The sequence below is a fragment of the Frankliniella occidentalis genome, unplaced genomic scaffold, assembly GCF_000697945.3.
Source record: "Frankliniella occidentalis isolate FOCC.00 unplaced genomic scaffold, Focc_3.1 Scaffold52, whole genome shotgun sequence".
NCBI lineage: Eukaryota > Metazoa > Arthropoda > Insecta > Thysanoptera > Thripidae > Frankliniella > Frankliniella occidentalis.
Genome location: NW_026267182.1, coordinates 1,651,777 through 1,667,362, shown reverse-complemented (window position 1 = coordinate 1,667,362; position 15,586 = coordinate 1,651,777). Strand labels below are relative to the sequence as shown.

At 63.3% G+C, this 15,586-nt stretch overlaps 3 protein-coding genes across 3 annotated transcripts in view; all 3 read right to left on the bottom strand.

Moving 5' to 3' along the window:
* The window catches only part of LOC113205248 (serine/threonine-protein kinase par-1-like), a 67,196-nt gene extending 62,366 nt beyond the window's left edge, over positions 1-4,830 (bottom strand). The window contains exon 1 of the mRNA XM_026420785.2: positions 4,451-4,830. The gene's annotated coding sequence lies outside the window, so the exon portion shown is untranslated. The remainder of the gene's footprint in view (positions 1-4,450) is intronic.
* A 922-nt stretch (positions 4,831-5,752) lies between these two features.
* LOC113205261 (uncharacterized) lies at positions 5,753-10,283 on the bottom strand. The gene is made up of 3 exons (XM_026420807.2): positions 10,056-10,283; positions 8,240-8,561; positions 5,753-8,091 (listed from the first exon to the last, which is right to left on the bottom strand). Exons 1-3 carry the CDS (start codon positions 10,062-10,064, stop codon positions 5,867-5,869), a joined length of 2,556 nt encoding a protein of 851 aa, XP_026276592.2. The 5' UTR covers positions 10,065-10,283; the 3' UTR covers positions 5,753-5,866.
* Positions 10,284-12,110: 1,827 nt separating this feature from the next.
* LOC127749421 (collagen alpha-1(III) chain-like) overlaps positions 12,111-15,586 on the bottom strand; it is a gene marked incomplete at its 5' end in the record, with an annotated part of 7,916 nt that continues 4,440 nt past the window's right edge. Inside the window, one exon of the mRNA XM_052267457.1 lies at positions 12,111-15,031. Within this exon, the coding sequence (XP_052123417.1) occupies positions 13,012-15,031 (2,020 nt within the window). The remainder of the gene's footprint in view (positions 15,032-15,586) is intronic.

The window sequence follows — 15,586 nt, the reverse complement described above, 5'->3', positions numbered from 1 at the left end:
CCCATTCCCCCCGCCTCCTCCCCCCACAAGCAGTGCAGCCGGCTGCGGCGGGGGAGAAGAAGAGGCGAGAGGGGGTTCGTGCGGCGGGACCCCGGGCGGGACACACCACGGGACACAATCCCGAGTGGCTCGATAATTCTATATTCCCCCCCAAACCCCGACACCAGAGCCACCAGGGCCACCAGGGCCACCAGGACCACCACGACCATCAGGACCACGAGGACTACCAGGGCCGGGGGATGCAGCGGACGACTGTGGCAGCGGAAGCGGCAGCAGGAGCAGAGGGGAGGAGAGGAAAGGGGTTGGGATCGGGTTGGCAGCCCCGACAGACTCTCCCCCCCCCCGCCATCCCCACAAACTCGCGCGCAGCGGCACATGGACGCTTTTGTGACAGACGCCTCCTGGACGCTGTATACGTGTCGCTGTCGAACCGGGAATAATGCGATTAAAATAAAACGAACTCGGACGGACCGAACCGACCGAGCGTCATTCCTTTATGGCTTGTTCCGGGCACGTGGTGAGGCAGCAGCAGCGAGTCCCCTTTCAAACGCACAACAATTGAACGGTGACGCAAGCGCGGCCGCTATCAGCACTGCAGGGAAAACACGACGTCCAATATTGAAATAAATTCTGTTGTTGCATTTCCAACGTATAGTTGAAAACTATGTACTTGTAGTGTCTTTCGTATCTTTCATACTACAACTAAACATATTTTAATTTTCATTAGAACTAAATGGCGTTTACAATTAACAGTTTTGAACTGTTGTTAATTGCAGTTTTTCTTTTAATAGAGTGAGCTTTATACGTTTCCTCCCACGTGCGGCCGCACGTGCGGCTCCCAGGGTCTCCCACGCCCCCACGCGAGCCGCCGTACCCGTTCGGTTCAATGTGCGCGGGCGGCGAGACTAGACCTCCGAACACTCTGCCTCGCTGCACCGGCCGAGGCACCGGCTACGCACCGCCACGCACCGGGGCGCGCCGGGTTTGCCTACCGCCACGGGGTTCGAGACAACGGCCAACCCCCGCGCCGGGTGTGCTCGTGCGGTCGCATGTCGTGGATGGTGCGCTGCTATACCATCAGCATCACAGTGCCTATAGCAGCAGCAGCAGCCGGCAGCAGCACAATGCAGGCGGCGGCATGCCGTGCAGAAAAGCTGATGCATGAACTCGCGAAAATAGTACAGTGCCGCGCTCTCTGTTTTATTCTTTTAATTATCTCCCATCTTGGCCAGGATCTGTGATTATTGTGGGGCTCTGTCCCTGCGCTACTACTGTCTGAGTCTCTCTCCTCTTTCTGTCTCTCTGCCTCTCTTTCGCTCTCTCCCATCCCAGCCTCCCTCGCTCTTGCTCTGCCTATGAAAGGCCCGTTTTCTCGCAGTGCAATGACGCAGGCCGGCCGTGCACGTCTGTCCCCCGCCCCGCCCTGCCCCGCACCGCCCCGGCCACCAACGCCACGTTGCTCTGCTCCGCCTCTACTCGCTCTCGTCCATAGAATGGAATGTCTCCGCACCACGCACGTCGCCGCCGGTCGGGTCGGGTGGGCACGAAGCATGGTGTAGTAGCGGGGGACGACGGTGCGGTGGGGTGGGGTGGGGTGGGGCGGATGGCAGTCGATGGCCCGGGTCGTAGAGAGAGAGGCAGGCGGATCAGAAAAAACAACACTTGCTTTGGGCCAGGTGGTTTGCTGCGGCCGTGCTCGTGACCGCTCATGACCCTTCGACGCGGCCCCGCGGTGCGCCGCGACCCCGCGCGACCCGCAGCCGCAGTCACAGCCTCGAACCTGACCCGCGCGTACAACACGACACACGTGAAGGTTATAAACACATGCACACACACACATGCACACGCACGCTTGTGTTCGGGGGGCGAGTCAATACCCGGCGGGGCCGACGGGCGATTAATTAGCCCAGTCCACGTTATTCACCCAAACGTCCCCGCCGCCGTCCTCGCGGCCACCAGCTGCGCCAGCTCCCTCCCTTGCTTGCCGCTCCCGCCGCTGCAGCTGCCAAAGTACAGAGCAGCCAGTGGTGCGGACCACAGGGCCGGTCCCAGCACTGCCGGCCAACCTGCTGTGAGCCCAACCGCAGCCTGCCCAGCCTGCCGGGCATGTAACTTAAGTAAACAATGTCGGAGCTCCCTACCGACCCTCCCTCTCCACCTCCCCCTCTTGCCCAAGCAGAGGGCGATGCCATTTCCACTACGGCCCCCCGGCACGGCGGCCGGGGCTGCGGGGCCCGCGACAGCACTCCAGAGGGGCACGCTGCTATAATTGAGCTCTTGGCCCGCCCCGCCCGCCCCACCGCGCCCGGGCTCTGGGTCTCTGAGTGGGCTGAACGATCACCAGCGCGAGGGGGACGGTCCGGCACGGACAGCGGTCGCCTACTTGAGGGCCGTGTGGCGTGGCGGAGTGGCGCTCTCGCTGCTGGCAGCGGCGGCGGTGCCACCGTCACCGTGGTCGTAACCTCAACAAGCTTCCTTCCCATCCAAGATTCACGTCGCCCTGGTGACCCGGCTTCGAGCAAGCCCTCCCCGCGGCCGCGCGGGGCCGGGGACAGGGGACGGCGGACACTGACGGGGTGAGCGGGTCCAGCGAAGTGGGGTGGGGTGGGGTGGGGCGTGGCGCGGGTCGTGGCGTGGCTGAGCGGAGCAGTGGTCTGCTGTTTGAGTAGTGAAGGGCTACGAGCACGAAGGGGGCCTCGCCTCTCCCATGCCCAGCCTCCGTCAAACTTCCCCCCCGCCGGCTTCCTACTAGCCCCGCTCGTCCCTCCTTCCGGCCCCTCCCCTCCGGGCGCGGCCGAGGGCGCGCGTCCTGCCCGGGCTCCGCGCTCTTCTCCGTACTCGCCGTGGTCATTATCGCTGGCGATGACATCACAGCCGGCCTTATCGACGCGACACGAGCGGCCTGCCTGCCGCCGGCCTGCCCGAGGCCTGTCCCGCTCATGTCTGACGGGACAACAACCTCCCCTGCCGCCGGCCAGAGCTCTCTCTCCAACACCGCGCCCGGGGCCTTCGCGACGACGACGACGGCGAGGCGCGCAGCCGTGTGATTCAGGAGATCGTTCAAGAGAGGATCTCCTATACCTCCTGTACCAGGTGGCTGATTCACGCCGCGCACTTTCGGCGTTCTACTGTGCCGCATGCACGCATGCGGGTGGGTTGCCTACCCACACGGGGCCGTAAGGAGCCGTGCGTTGCGAGCATAGGCAAACCCGCCCGCCCGCGTGCATGCGGTGCAGTGTAAGTACGAAAGTGCACGGCGTGAATCAGCCACCTGGTATAGTTCCGTCCTTGTTGCATTCATAGGGCGAGAGAACCTCTTGCACGATCTTCTGAATCGCACGGCAGGGCGAAAGGGTATCCGGCGACGCGTCTTCAAGTTGTCCTCGGCAGCGTCCGTCCTGGGCAACGACGCTCACGTCATCCGAGTCCGCGCGCCCTCGCGCCGTCGTCGTGCTCGGAGAAGCAACAACCCACCCAAGCAAAGCCCGGACGGGCGATTGTGTCGTCAGCCGGGCGTCAGCGTCAGCCACCGCGACTGGAATGCCATGTCATGTCGCTCTCGCTGTGGTCTGCCGGGCCCCGCCCCGCCCCCGCCCGCCCTCTAGCACGCGTGGTCAGCGTGGCCATCTGGAACGAGTGTCCCACGTTGCCAACGCCAAATGACTCGTATTTGATCGACGGAGCGCCCCCTAACTCTTCTGTGCCCGGCCGCTGTCGGTCCCGCACGCGAGACACGCGTCACGACACGTTTGCGGTTCGGAGCGCTCATCTTCTGGGCCCACCATACCAACGGCACCGCGCAGCCCGGCCGGCCCGGCCCGCCCAGCAGTCTCAGACATTGATAGCCAGAAGAGTGTCGCTGCGTATCGCGGACACCGCTCACCATCACCATCGGGTGCAAACGAGCCTCATCTGTCCCCGGCCGGCTTGAGCCCCCCCCCCTGCCCCTTTCCCCCCTGCCCAGTCCACGGTCCGCCGCTCTGCGGCCCGCCCGATTGAGGTCTCATCGCACTCTGCTCCGCCTCCCCGCTGATGGTCACGTAGATGCCATTCCGACCCGATTACCGGTCGGATCCTATTGCTGCTAGGCTAATCTCTGCTCGGCGATTTAATTATCGCCCGCAGACATCAATTTCATCAACGCGGCGTTGTTTCGAAAAAGAGACCGCCGCTGCTGCCGGCTTGGGGGCCTGCTGCTGCCCCCCCGCCGCGGGGGTCAGGGCCTCCGATGAACTCCGACACCTACGCGACGGTGACGCCAGAGGGGACGGCGGCGCGGACGGAAGTGGGAGTAACGACGCACTGCTTATGGGCCCCGACCGCCGCGCCGCGCCGGCCCGGCGGCCAGCTGGCCGCGCCCAGGGGCCTCGACGGGGAGGTGCTCGGGGCGGTGCTCGAGGTGGTGTGCTTTGGGATGTGCTTGGGGAGGTACATCTGGGGATGAACGTACCTGGCCGTCCCGGAGCATGGTATAATCCTTTACTGCCGCCCACCGCGCTCACGTCACTGGTACCACTTCACAACACAAACACTGCCGCCGGGTCGGTCCGCGCACCGCGGAGGCTGCTTGCCGATCCGGTCCGAAACACTCGCGTCTTTATTTGAAAAACCTTTCCACTTCACGCCGGCACGGGGGTGGTCCGCGGTGCCGCGCCGGTCAGTAGGGGCCTAACCTCACCGCGACGCGAAGCGCCTCGCCACGCCGCTACGCTACGCGCGCGCCGAGCCGAGCGGAGCGACTGTGCGGGCGAGGCGGAGCGGCGTTGCCTGGGCCTGCTGGGCCCCGCACTGGCATATGCCGTACTACAGCCGACTGTTGGAGCCATGCGATCGTAGAGTCGCCCCCCCTCTCTCTCGGGCCGGCGCGCAGCGCGCACCCCCCGCCCCCGCCCCGCTTCACACTACGCGCGCGCGCGGGCGAGCTCCGCGGCCGCCGCTACTGCCGCCGGCGCGGTGCTCCCGGCCCGTCCTTGTCGCACCGCCGGCCCGGGCTGCAGGCGCCGCGAGGGAGCGAGGGAGACGGGTGTAGCGCGGCTATCGGCATGGAGCTGGGCCGGGATGGCCGGGCCGCGGGCGGAGCTGGGTTTGGTGCGGCTTGTCTGGGACCGGTTGGGCCGGCCCGCCCGGTGCGCCCTCCGAAAGTCGGGCGAGCGGGTGAGCGGGGGCGCCGGGGCGGGGGGTGGGCCCTACCCGCCACCCCTTTGGAATACGCTTCCGCCACCCCTGTACGCACCGCCCCACTCCCCGCCCCGCCTCGCCCGCGCCCCGGAGGAGGGGGAGGTCCTCCGCCTTCCTGGTCGCTGGCATCCGCCCCGCCCCTCTCTACCCGTTGCCAGCGAAATGCGGTGTAATTTGTCAAGAATCTGTACTGGGGGCCCAGGTGCGCCTCTCTCCCGCCCGCCATTTCCATCGAGCCCTCTTTCACCGTGTTTGTTTTCGCGGTGGTACTTTTATTTCACTCGCCCGCAATCAATTCCAAAGACCCCCCGGGCAAATAAAAAGCGCTCTTTGTCATTGCGTTGTTACTTTGTCTTGCTTTCTCCCCAAGTTGTGGGCCCTGGCTGCCGGCCGCAAGCAAATTCCCCGCGCACGGTGAGGAGGCGGGCGCCCTGTCGGTAGGCCGCGCGCTGCCGGCCGCGCTCGAACGGCTGCCTACCTATCGGCGCGTAGGATGGGATGCATACCGCGGAGGCGCTCGTCTCTAGCGGAGGGTCACGGGGCTGCGGGTAGAATTCGCAAGAAGGAAGGTCGGTACACATGTCTTTACGTTTATTGCTTGTCTTAGGCAGTAAGTTTATTCGAGATACACTTGTAAGTACAGCTATGAGGTCACAGCGGGGAAGTCTTTAGATCAAAAGGCGACGTCCTAGGACTTGGCCTCGTACACGTAGCCCACCTTGTGGCCCGGGACGCCGGGCGGAAGGTAGGTGCGCACCACGCCGTCGCCGACGCGTACCTCGCCAGCCGGTCCGTGCGGGTCGGCGGCGGCGGCGGGCGACACCTGGGGCCTGAGGCCCTGGGGCCAGGTGTTGACGCCCACGCCGGGCCTTTGCGCGTCAGGACCGTGAGGCCAGGGTGCCGAGGTCTTGACGCCGACGCTGGGCCTCTGCGCGTCAGGACCGCGAGGCCAGGGTGCCGAGGTCTTGACGCCGACGCCGGGTCTTTGTGCTCCAGGTCCGCGGCCTCGTCCCCAAGCGCCCCCGTGCACGCTGCCACCGACGCCTGCGGCCGCCGCGGCCGCCAAGAACTGGCCGGGTTTGGGCAGGTGGTCACCCTTGGCCTTGAAGCCCTCGCCCGCGCGGGCCGTGTACGTGACAGTCTTGGGGCTGCCGCTGCCGTCATTGTAGGAGAAGGAGCCCTGCACGTTCCCCTGGGCGTCGGCCGACTCCTGCTTGCGGCTCGAGTCCGTCTCGTACGCGTAGGAGTAGCTGGCGTCGCCACTGCCGTGGTCCCCATCCGGTCCCTGGGTCTGATGCTCGTCGTTCCAGGGGCCCTGAGTTTGCTGCTGGATGTCGTCGTCCGACGTCCACGGCACCTGGGTCTGCTGATCGTCACCGCCCGGGGCTGGGGCCGCGCCAGAGGCCTCTGCCTTGGGGAGGTGGTCCCCCTTTGCGACGAAGCCCTTTCCAGCGCCGGCCTCGTAGTCGACGCGTCGGTTCACGCCGTCTGGGGCGACGAAAGAGAAGCTGCCCTTGACGTTGTTCTTGGCGTCGGCCTGCTCCTCGCGGCTCTGGTCTGGGGTACTGTAGGAGAACTGGTAGGAGCCGTCACTTCCCTTGCTGCTCTGGACATCGGCTGGTTCGCCGGTGGGTACGAGGCCATCGCTGCCGTCCCCGGTCTGCTGGCTGTCGTCCACGGTCTGCTGGCTGTCGTCCAGTCCCAGGCGCAGGTCGATCTTGTCGTCGAGCAGGATGGGCGTCTCGGTAGTGGCGACCGGCTCGCTGGCGGTGGGCTGCGGCTGCACCTCACTGGGCTGCGGCTTCGGGAGATGGTCCCCCTTGGCCACGAAGCCAGTCGCTGCCCCAGCGTGGTAGTCCACCCTCCTGCGTTTTCCGTCGTCCTTGGCCACGAACGAAAAGCTGCCCTTGACGTTCCCCTTGACGTCACCCTGTTCCTCGCGGCTCTGATCTTTGGTGCTGTAAGAGAACGAGTACGAACCGTCGCCACCACGGCTGCTCTTGACATCGGCCGGCTCTACGGCGGGTCGGGGGCGCTGCGGCTGTGGCTGCAGCTTCTGCTGCCAGTTGCCCTGGTCCTCCGTCTGCTGCCAGCTGCCCTGGTCCTCGGTCTGCTGCCAGCTGCCCTGGTCCTCGGTCTGCTGCCAGCTGCCCTGGTCCTCCGTCTGCTGCCAGTTGCCCTCGTCAGCCGTTTGCTGCCAGCTGCCGTGGTCAGCCGTCTGCTGCCAGCCGCCGTCGTCTCCCGCCTGCTGCCCGGTGCCCGTCTGCCAGGAGCTCGTCAGCCCTCCGGGTGCGGGGACATCGCCGTCCTTGGGCAGATGGTCGCCCTTCGCGACGAAGCCCTTACCGGCACCAGCCTCGTAGTCCACGCGTCGCGATACTCCGTCGGGGCCGACGTATGCGTAGGAGCCTTGGACATTGCCCTGCGGGTCGGACACCTCCAGCCGACTGGCGTCCTTCGTCTGGTAGCCGAATGAGTAGGTGGCGTCCCCGGCCGGCTCGGGCTGGGGCTCGGGCTCAGGCTCGGCGGCCCACTGACTGTCCCAGGAGCCTCCCTGCGGAGCTCCATGCGGAGCTCCATGCGGAGCTCCATGCGGAGCTCCCTGCGGGACGGGCGGGGGCGTGGGCAGGTGCTGCCCCTGCGCTACGAAGCCTGTGCCGGCGCCGGCGTGGTAGTTTACCGTGCGGGTGCGACCGTCGTCCTTGGCCTTGAAGGAGAAGGAGCCCCTCACGTTGTTGGCGGCGTCAGCGGACTCCTGGCGCGACTGGTCCTCGGTGCTGTACGAGAAGCTGTACGACCCGTCGGGGCGCAGAGGTCCTGCGGGGCCGACGTGGGCCCCACCGGGGGCGGCCTGGGGTGTACTCCAGCCGCTGGACCAGCCACCCTTCACTCCCCCAGCGTGAGCTCCAGCACCTTGTATAAACATTTTGAATAAAATTTTTGATCAATTACAACTTTCCTATTAAATTTGCAAAGTTTGGAGTAATTCAACGATTATTCATAAATTTGATTTTTTACTGTTCAGACCGAAGTACCCGCTGGGGCGAACCGGTGAACTTACCGTATGTCGGTGGTGGGGGCGGCAAAAGTAGCGCGGGGGGTGGCGGTGCGGCGCCGATCGGGGCGGCCCCGATGACGGGCACGTAGCCGTTGACGCCCGCCGTGTAGGAGACGCTGACGGGCCCGCCCGAGTAGCTGCCGCGGACCTCGTTGCGCGCGTCGCCCTCCACCTGCGCCGTGGCGCCGCGGCCCGTGTCCCAGCCGTACTTGAAGCTGCCGTCCGCGTGCTGCAGGCTGTACTGCGCCCGGTGGCCCGCGGGGATGTCGGGCACGCGTCCTGCGCCCGCCAGTGCCACGCACAGCCCCGCGCACAGCGCCGCGACCTGGAAGCAGAACCGGCTTCGGGTGAGGGGTACAGTAGCTAAATGATGTAGCGTCAATCAAAAACTCGCCCGTTTGGACGGCCGCCGCAGCGTTTGCTCAAGGCGTGCGGCGTGCGCAGGAAAATGGTTGACGACGTTTCGACCTTCCAAGCCCTAGAGAGTCGCAAGCAGAGTGACCGACCGTCGCGCTCAGACAGGTATAGGAGACCCTCCAAAGAGAGAAAAAAAAAAGATGCCCGTACTCTCTGTGACCTTCACCTCTCCCGCGCCCGCCACTCCCACCTCCTGGCCGACGCCGTCATCCACAGTAGCTCGGGCCCGGCAGACGCTCTGCCGATCGTCTCCGCATTATCGACGACGACAAGAGTATCGACTTCCGCGAGCGCCGCCGCCGGGAGCACACACTACACATTCCCCCTCGTCACATCGCCGGTCGTATGTGCAAGCTATGGCTTCTTTTCGCCGCCGCCGCGACGGCCAAGTTCAAACGATGCCATCCCAAGGGCGATGAGCGGGGGCAGCACAGCCATAGCCATGCACCGACCGGCCGCCAGACCATAGTTGGACGCGCGGGCCGGACGCGTCCTCCTGGATGCGCGCGATTTCCTTTCCGTCTGCTGTACAAATGGACCGGTCCACGTGCATATAGTAGCGCGCCCCCCGCAGGTACGGCGAGCATCGCGACGGTCGTTAAGGTGGTCTGCCGCGTCAACACGCATCTCTTGGCACGGAGCCCGCACCCGCGACGCTTCGCTCCCATTTGTGATTGGCGCCCTCCGCCGCGTCGCCACGCCACCGCATAGCAGAGCGGTGACGCGCAGAGGAAACGCCTGCCTCGGTCGTTCATCACAAACAATAATCACTGGCATGTGAGCCCCACACACGAGCGTAACACTGCGTAACACGACACGGGAGACATCCGGACCACCCGAGATGCGCGCAGCCGCGGCGGGGCGGAGGAGCAGGGCGCCTTGGAGCTAGGCAACACGGGTACACGGGTGGCGTCGGGTTGCCTACCCACAAGGGGCTCAGACCTCATGGGGCCCCTAGGAGGTGGGCAACGCAGGCACACGGCTGACATCGGGTTGCCTACCCGCAAGGCGCTCCGACCTCGCGATCACTTGTTCGTTGCACACTGCTTTACCGGAGCCCTGCACCGGGCGTCCGATGCAATGATGCGCACTTAGGGTGTGGTAGGAGTGCGGAGGGAGCTAGGGCCCGGCTAGCGAGCATCTCACTCTCAACCCCACCGGCCGCTTTCGGCCGCCAAGCAATGGCTCCAGGGCGAGTGCGGTGCAGCACGGCTTTGCTGCTTACTGCCTCCCATACCCAATATGTTAGGATTAATTTTATGTGAATAGGAAGGAAACAACGCTAACTACCGAGGCAGGCAGGCAGTGCAGTGGCGACTAAACCCTTTGGAGTAGACGATATTGCACACTTTCGAGCTCTTGCCGAAAAATGGCTGGGTCCCTGGGCGAAAGGTGTACTCACAGTCCTCATGGCGCCGTCAGCGGTTCGTGCGGTCCTAGCTAAGGAGGTGCTGGTCTAGCTGGTGATCGCGGTCCGGACGACAACAGAACTAACACTCTGGAGCTCCCCCTGCAGGCCCCTCGAAGCACACGCACGCACCGGCACACACACACACGCACGCACGCAACGCACGCACACCCGCTCGCTACACTTCGCTCTTTGCGACGCTCCGCCTCACTGACCATCAGATAACGACACTAGTATATATAGGAAATGGAAGCTGGAGTCTGTGCTCGCTTCTGATTGGTCGGATCATTTCGCGCCAAAGCGTTTGAAAAAGACGCTCCCCGCTGCTGCTGGACTACGGAGACGGAGAGGCTGCTCTGTCGTGGAGGGGGCGGCATCTTTTTGCGATACGCTCGTATTCTCCCCCTCCTCCCTCCCCCTATCTCTCTCTTCTTCTGCCCGCAGCTTCCACACAACGCACACGCACACAAACGGCTAATCGCCATATAATGTTCATTTTCAAGTCCAATCGAGAACAAGAAGAACCCGACCGGCGTGACGGGCGCGGCGCCTCGCTTAACGAAGTCGTCTCGTTTGGTTTATCTGATGGCGTCGCCCGGCGGAGGATCGCGTCCCGAGGGCGTCCTCGCGGTCTCGCGACAGAGCCAGGTGTCGATGTGCAGTGATTTGTCGCCCTGGACTGGGCTGGGACGCACACCATAAGTCGAGCCATAAGTAGTTTGTCCCGAGGCGCACGTATGTACTTTTCTGTTGCGGCTCCCCAGTTATTTCGAAAAAAGGTGTAATCCTAGCGGAGGCGCGCAGTTTCCCGCGGAACGGAGCTGGTGGCAGGCGTTCTTATTGTATCAAACTCATGATTGACAAAGCCCACGACGCGCCGCCTGCTTGTACCGATCACTTTTTTTTCACTTTTTTTCCTCCCTCCGTCTCTCTCTCCGCGTTTTTTTCTTAACAAATACTCGACACGCGTTGAAACTTCCAATCATCACACTCGACAAATTGGATTAAGACCAATAACATTCCCCCTTACGATCGGCGTTATTTCTCGCAGCTGCCCGGCGCAACGCCGGGCGCCGGGCAATACATTCGAGGAAGAACAAGATGTCAGAATGGTTGTTGCTTCCTTGGCAATCAAACTCCCCCCCGGTGGCGGCAGGCGGAGCGCGCCGCACGGTGGCGCAGTGCTCCGCAGTGCTCCGCAGTGCTCCTCCTCGGCCTGCCTGGGATGGCACTAGTGGTGCAGGACTGCAGGCGACGCTGCGCCGCGCTACGCCACGCCGCGTCACGCTTCCTCTGGATGCGCCAGTCGCAGCTTCTCAAGGAAAACCACATTGCTCCTCTGTGTGAGCTCTGCCCGGGCCCGGCCCGCTGGGCCCGCCCCGCCCCCGCCCGCACACCCGGTGACTGGACCTAGTCCCCTTCTACGCCCTGCACTTATACTAACCCTTATGCCCCCCCCCCCCTTTACCCACCTTCTTCGTCCCCCTCCTGATGACTGTGTGTCGTCGATACCCGCTTCCCCGATCTTCCGAATAGCTCGGGGGTCATAAAGGTAAGCTGGACTATAAGCCTCCCGGTTAAGTATTCAACGCGCTCTCAAACATTAAAGCGAGTGTGCCAAGGCGGGTCGACCTTTGACCTACAGACCCCTTTCTCTCTCTGTCTGTCTCTCTCGCTCCTTTCCACTCTCCCCCTCCCCTGTCCCCTCTAGCTATGGTTTTAGCCGATATTGTGCATGACCTCGGTCGGGAGCACCGCCAACAGCCTTTTGTGATCGGGATTAAAGCGTGAGAAGGCAGCTTCAGCTTTTATTACGGGATGCGATGGGCATTTCATTTAATTTTCCAGTTTACGTTGCTGGTCGGCCTGATAGTTGCCACGGACGGATGACTTGGTGTTGCAGCCGATGCTCGCTACATGACACGCTTGCGCTTACGTCTCGCGTGATGTCACTGGGCTGCGGTGCTGCGCCCGAGATACCAGACCCGAGCCGAGCGGAGCGCGGGAGCAGGGGCGGGGACAGGACAGGCATGAATGATGCAAAACAGCTTGTCTTGGTAAAAATATCATTTAATGTCACTGCTTGTAACATTTCGTGGACAACTTAGCAGTGGGCAGTTGTTCGTTTTTTCGTTACTAGGCTATAGAGATTATCACGCATCACGTTATTCTGAGTATCGTATTCATGGTAACTTTTTTTGTCACATTACAAACGTACATCACATCGTCGCATCAAGCGGTTAAATAAATAATAAAACATGAGAGAAAACAACCAGAGCGACGGCGACGTCTGCCGTTTAACCTTGGGTTATATCGCTCTGTTTACAGTGCAGGTACGATTTTTTTCCATTATGGCGAGAAAACAAAATTGTATTTGGTTTCCGTTTCTCTCTAAGAATTATCCTCTTCTGCAGATCGTTTTCAAGGCACAAAGGGTCGATGGCTTATCACAATAATTAACGTTAGGCAGCAGTTTGTGTAAGTAGCGTTTAAATAAAGAACAAGGACAGTAGTTTTTAGAGTATACTCCTCGTCTGTTGGATTAAGACCTGTGTTACACGACATGTTAATGACCCCGTCCAAGGCCGATAAGAAGGCTTCAGTCGCAGGCGAAATTGCACGTCAACAAAGTGGTCGGTTGACAGAGAATAGTGCCGACCCGACCAGATCCGACCCGCGGCCACATCCGACAGGATCCGGGTGATGGACAGAGAGGCACGTCATCAGTCCCACAGGCAGCGCTCGCTAGCATCACTCATCTCCCGGCAAATTAGGGACAGTGTCTTGAACGCGTGCTGATTAGCTGCTGGGGGCTCCGAGGAGCTTCCCGCACATACACGTTATCTCACGGTTTTTCCCACTCCACACGCGGCCCCCGCGGCTTCGAGCGTTGAGAGAATTTTATCGTCCTCCAGTTTCACTAAACGTGGCACTCTCAGCGGCGAGTCCTTCACGATGTGATCGTCGTGGCGGCGGCGGGCTCCGGCGTGGTGCTGGAGGCCGCGGCCGTGGTGGTGGTGCCGTTGGTCTGCGCGGCAGGGTCGGCCTTGAGCTGGCCTGGCGCGGGACCTGCTGGTCCTTCGGCGGGGTCCACGCTGCGCTGGGCGTGCGCGTGCACGGGGCCGCCGTGGCCGTCCGCGGGGTCCACGCTGCGCTGGCGGTGCGCGCGCAGGCTCTGCTCCTGGCGGATGAAGCGCTCCAGGGCCTCGCCGGGGTCCATGGCGCGGTGCTGCGGCTCGAACGGCATCAGGTCGACGGACTGCACGTGCGCGCGGACAACGGCGCCCTGCGGGAACGGCCGGCCCGGGTACACGCCGCCGTCGTCGCGCTCGTCCCGGTAGCGATGCGGGCGGAGCGGCCCGGGGCAGCAGTTGCCGTAGGGGACGGCGGGCCAGAAGCTGCCCGGCCGGCCCCCAGCCCACTGTCCGCCGCTGCCGCCGAAGACTCCGCCTCCGCCTTCCAGTTCGGACAGGAAGTCGTCGCCGCCGCCCACGGTGGGGCGGGTCGGCAGGCGGCCGGGCCTGATGGTGGTCGGGTAGATGACGCCGTTCCCTGACGCACCGCTACCCTTGAAGGGCTTCTTGGGCCGGTTGTAGTCGTAGCCGGAGCCGCCGCTCGGAATATCGGACGGGTCCGTGTACACGGGCGTGGGGTTGAACAGCGAGTCAAAGTCGTCCACGGTGGTAGGGCGCGACGAGGTTGGCCTCGGTCGTGGACGCGGACGCGGTCGCTTCGTGGGTCTTGGGGACGAGGATGGCGACCCGGGCGAAGGGGAGGACCCGGGCCCGGCTGTAGGGAAGAGGTCCAGGAAGTCATCACCGCCACCGCCACTGCCGCCTGCTCCACCGCTGCTGCCGCCGCCACTGGATGACGTGGACGAGGAGGGCGGCCTGAAAGTCCCCGTTGTGGGTCGTGGTCGCTGCGTCGGTCTGGGCGTGCTGTTCACGTCACCGCCGTCCCCAAACAGGCCGTCGATTGTGTTGTCGTCGTCGCCACCGCCGGAGGCAGTGCTCGTGGACGTGCTAGTCGTGGTCGTCGGGAACCCAGAGGTCGTTACGGAAGGTCTTGTCGAGCCGGACCCACCGCTCTGCTGAGGAAACGTGGGAAAGAAATCATCGTCGTCCTCGCCCGTGTCTATGGACACAGAGGGCTTTGGCTTCTTCACGGGGCGCACGGATCCGGGCCTGCTGCCACCTCCCCCGGGGGACGGCGATGATCCCCCAGACGACGACCCGGACCCTCCGGACGACGAGGAGCCTCCGTAGCCGGTCCCAGCGCCAGAGCCTGGTCTGAGCGGTGTGCCCGTCTCGCCGGGGAAGAGCTCGGAGAAGGGGTCGTCCACGTCTCCGAAGGGCGGCGGGATGGAGGGTGCGCTGGTCGGCGGTGGCCTCGGAGGGATGTACTGGTTGTTGGGCCGCCCCGAGGGCCGCCCAGTCGTCGAGGACCCGGAGCCCGGATACCCAGAGCCACCAGGTTTGCTGGAGCCGGAGTACCCGGAGCCACCCGGACGGCCAGACCCACCCGGACGCCCGGAGCCTGGTCGCCCGGAGCCGCTGCCCCCAGGTCGGCCCGTGCTCGACGGGAAGACGGATGGCGAAATGGAGGAGAATGGCGGCGGGAACGCGGAGGGTGGTATCGTCTCGGGGAACGGCGAAGGGAACGCGGTGGGGAACGGCGAGGGGAAGGGGCTGAAGGAGGACGAGGGGAAGCCCGCCGTGGGGGTGAACGTGGGCAGGGTGGGTGACACGGGGAAGGGTGAGGAGGAGAAGGGTGGGTACGAGGTGGCGTACGTGGGCGGGATCACAACGCCCTTGTGCTTGTTGATGATGCGGTAGCCGATACCCGGCCCGGCGATGTACTCCACGGTCTGCTGCACGCCCTTGTCGTCGATGTAAGAGTACGAGCCGCGGCGGTTGTTGACCTGGTCACTGACCTCCTCGCGACGCGAGTCGGGTCCTGCAGCCACGAACCTGAACAAAGAAATCATTGTTAGAGCCACATGCGCAACCTGACTCTTTACACCAGGTTTCTGATTCACCCCGCTCTCTTCGGTAGTCATGCTGTATCACATTTCGACGGCGGGCGAGTCGCTCGGTTCGTACGGATCATCCAGAAAGTACGTCCGTCATTCGCGAACACAAATCTGCCAAGATCAGCCTCCGCTACCTCTCATAACCCCTGCTAGGTAGGCAACATCTCGCCTTCAAGGCATTGGAGTACTGCGGGGTGGCCTACCCCAAGTATCGCAGGCGCCAAGCTTTAGCGGAACGAATGTGAGAAAAACGTACGCGCGTTCTGGATGGTCCCCTACAAGGAGACTTAGGTAGGTGTAAATTCCCGATTCGGTTCAAACTCGGTATATTTGCCTCTTAGCCATGTAGATGACGAACGTCGGTCGAATTTTGTGCTGAAGTCCACATCCCGGGGTACTTTATAGAAGCGTTTTATGGTAAAAGTTTCGAAATTCGACATTAACTGATGGAAGGCGTTCTCAAATCGGATAATAGAAGAGGAACTACCCCCCC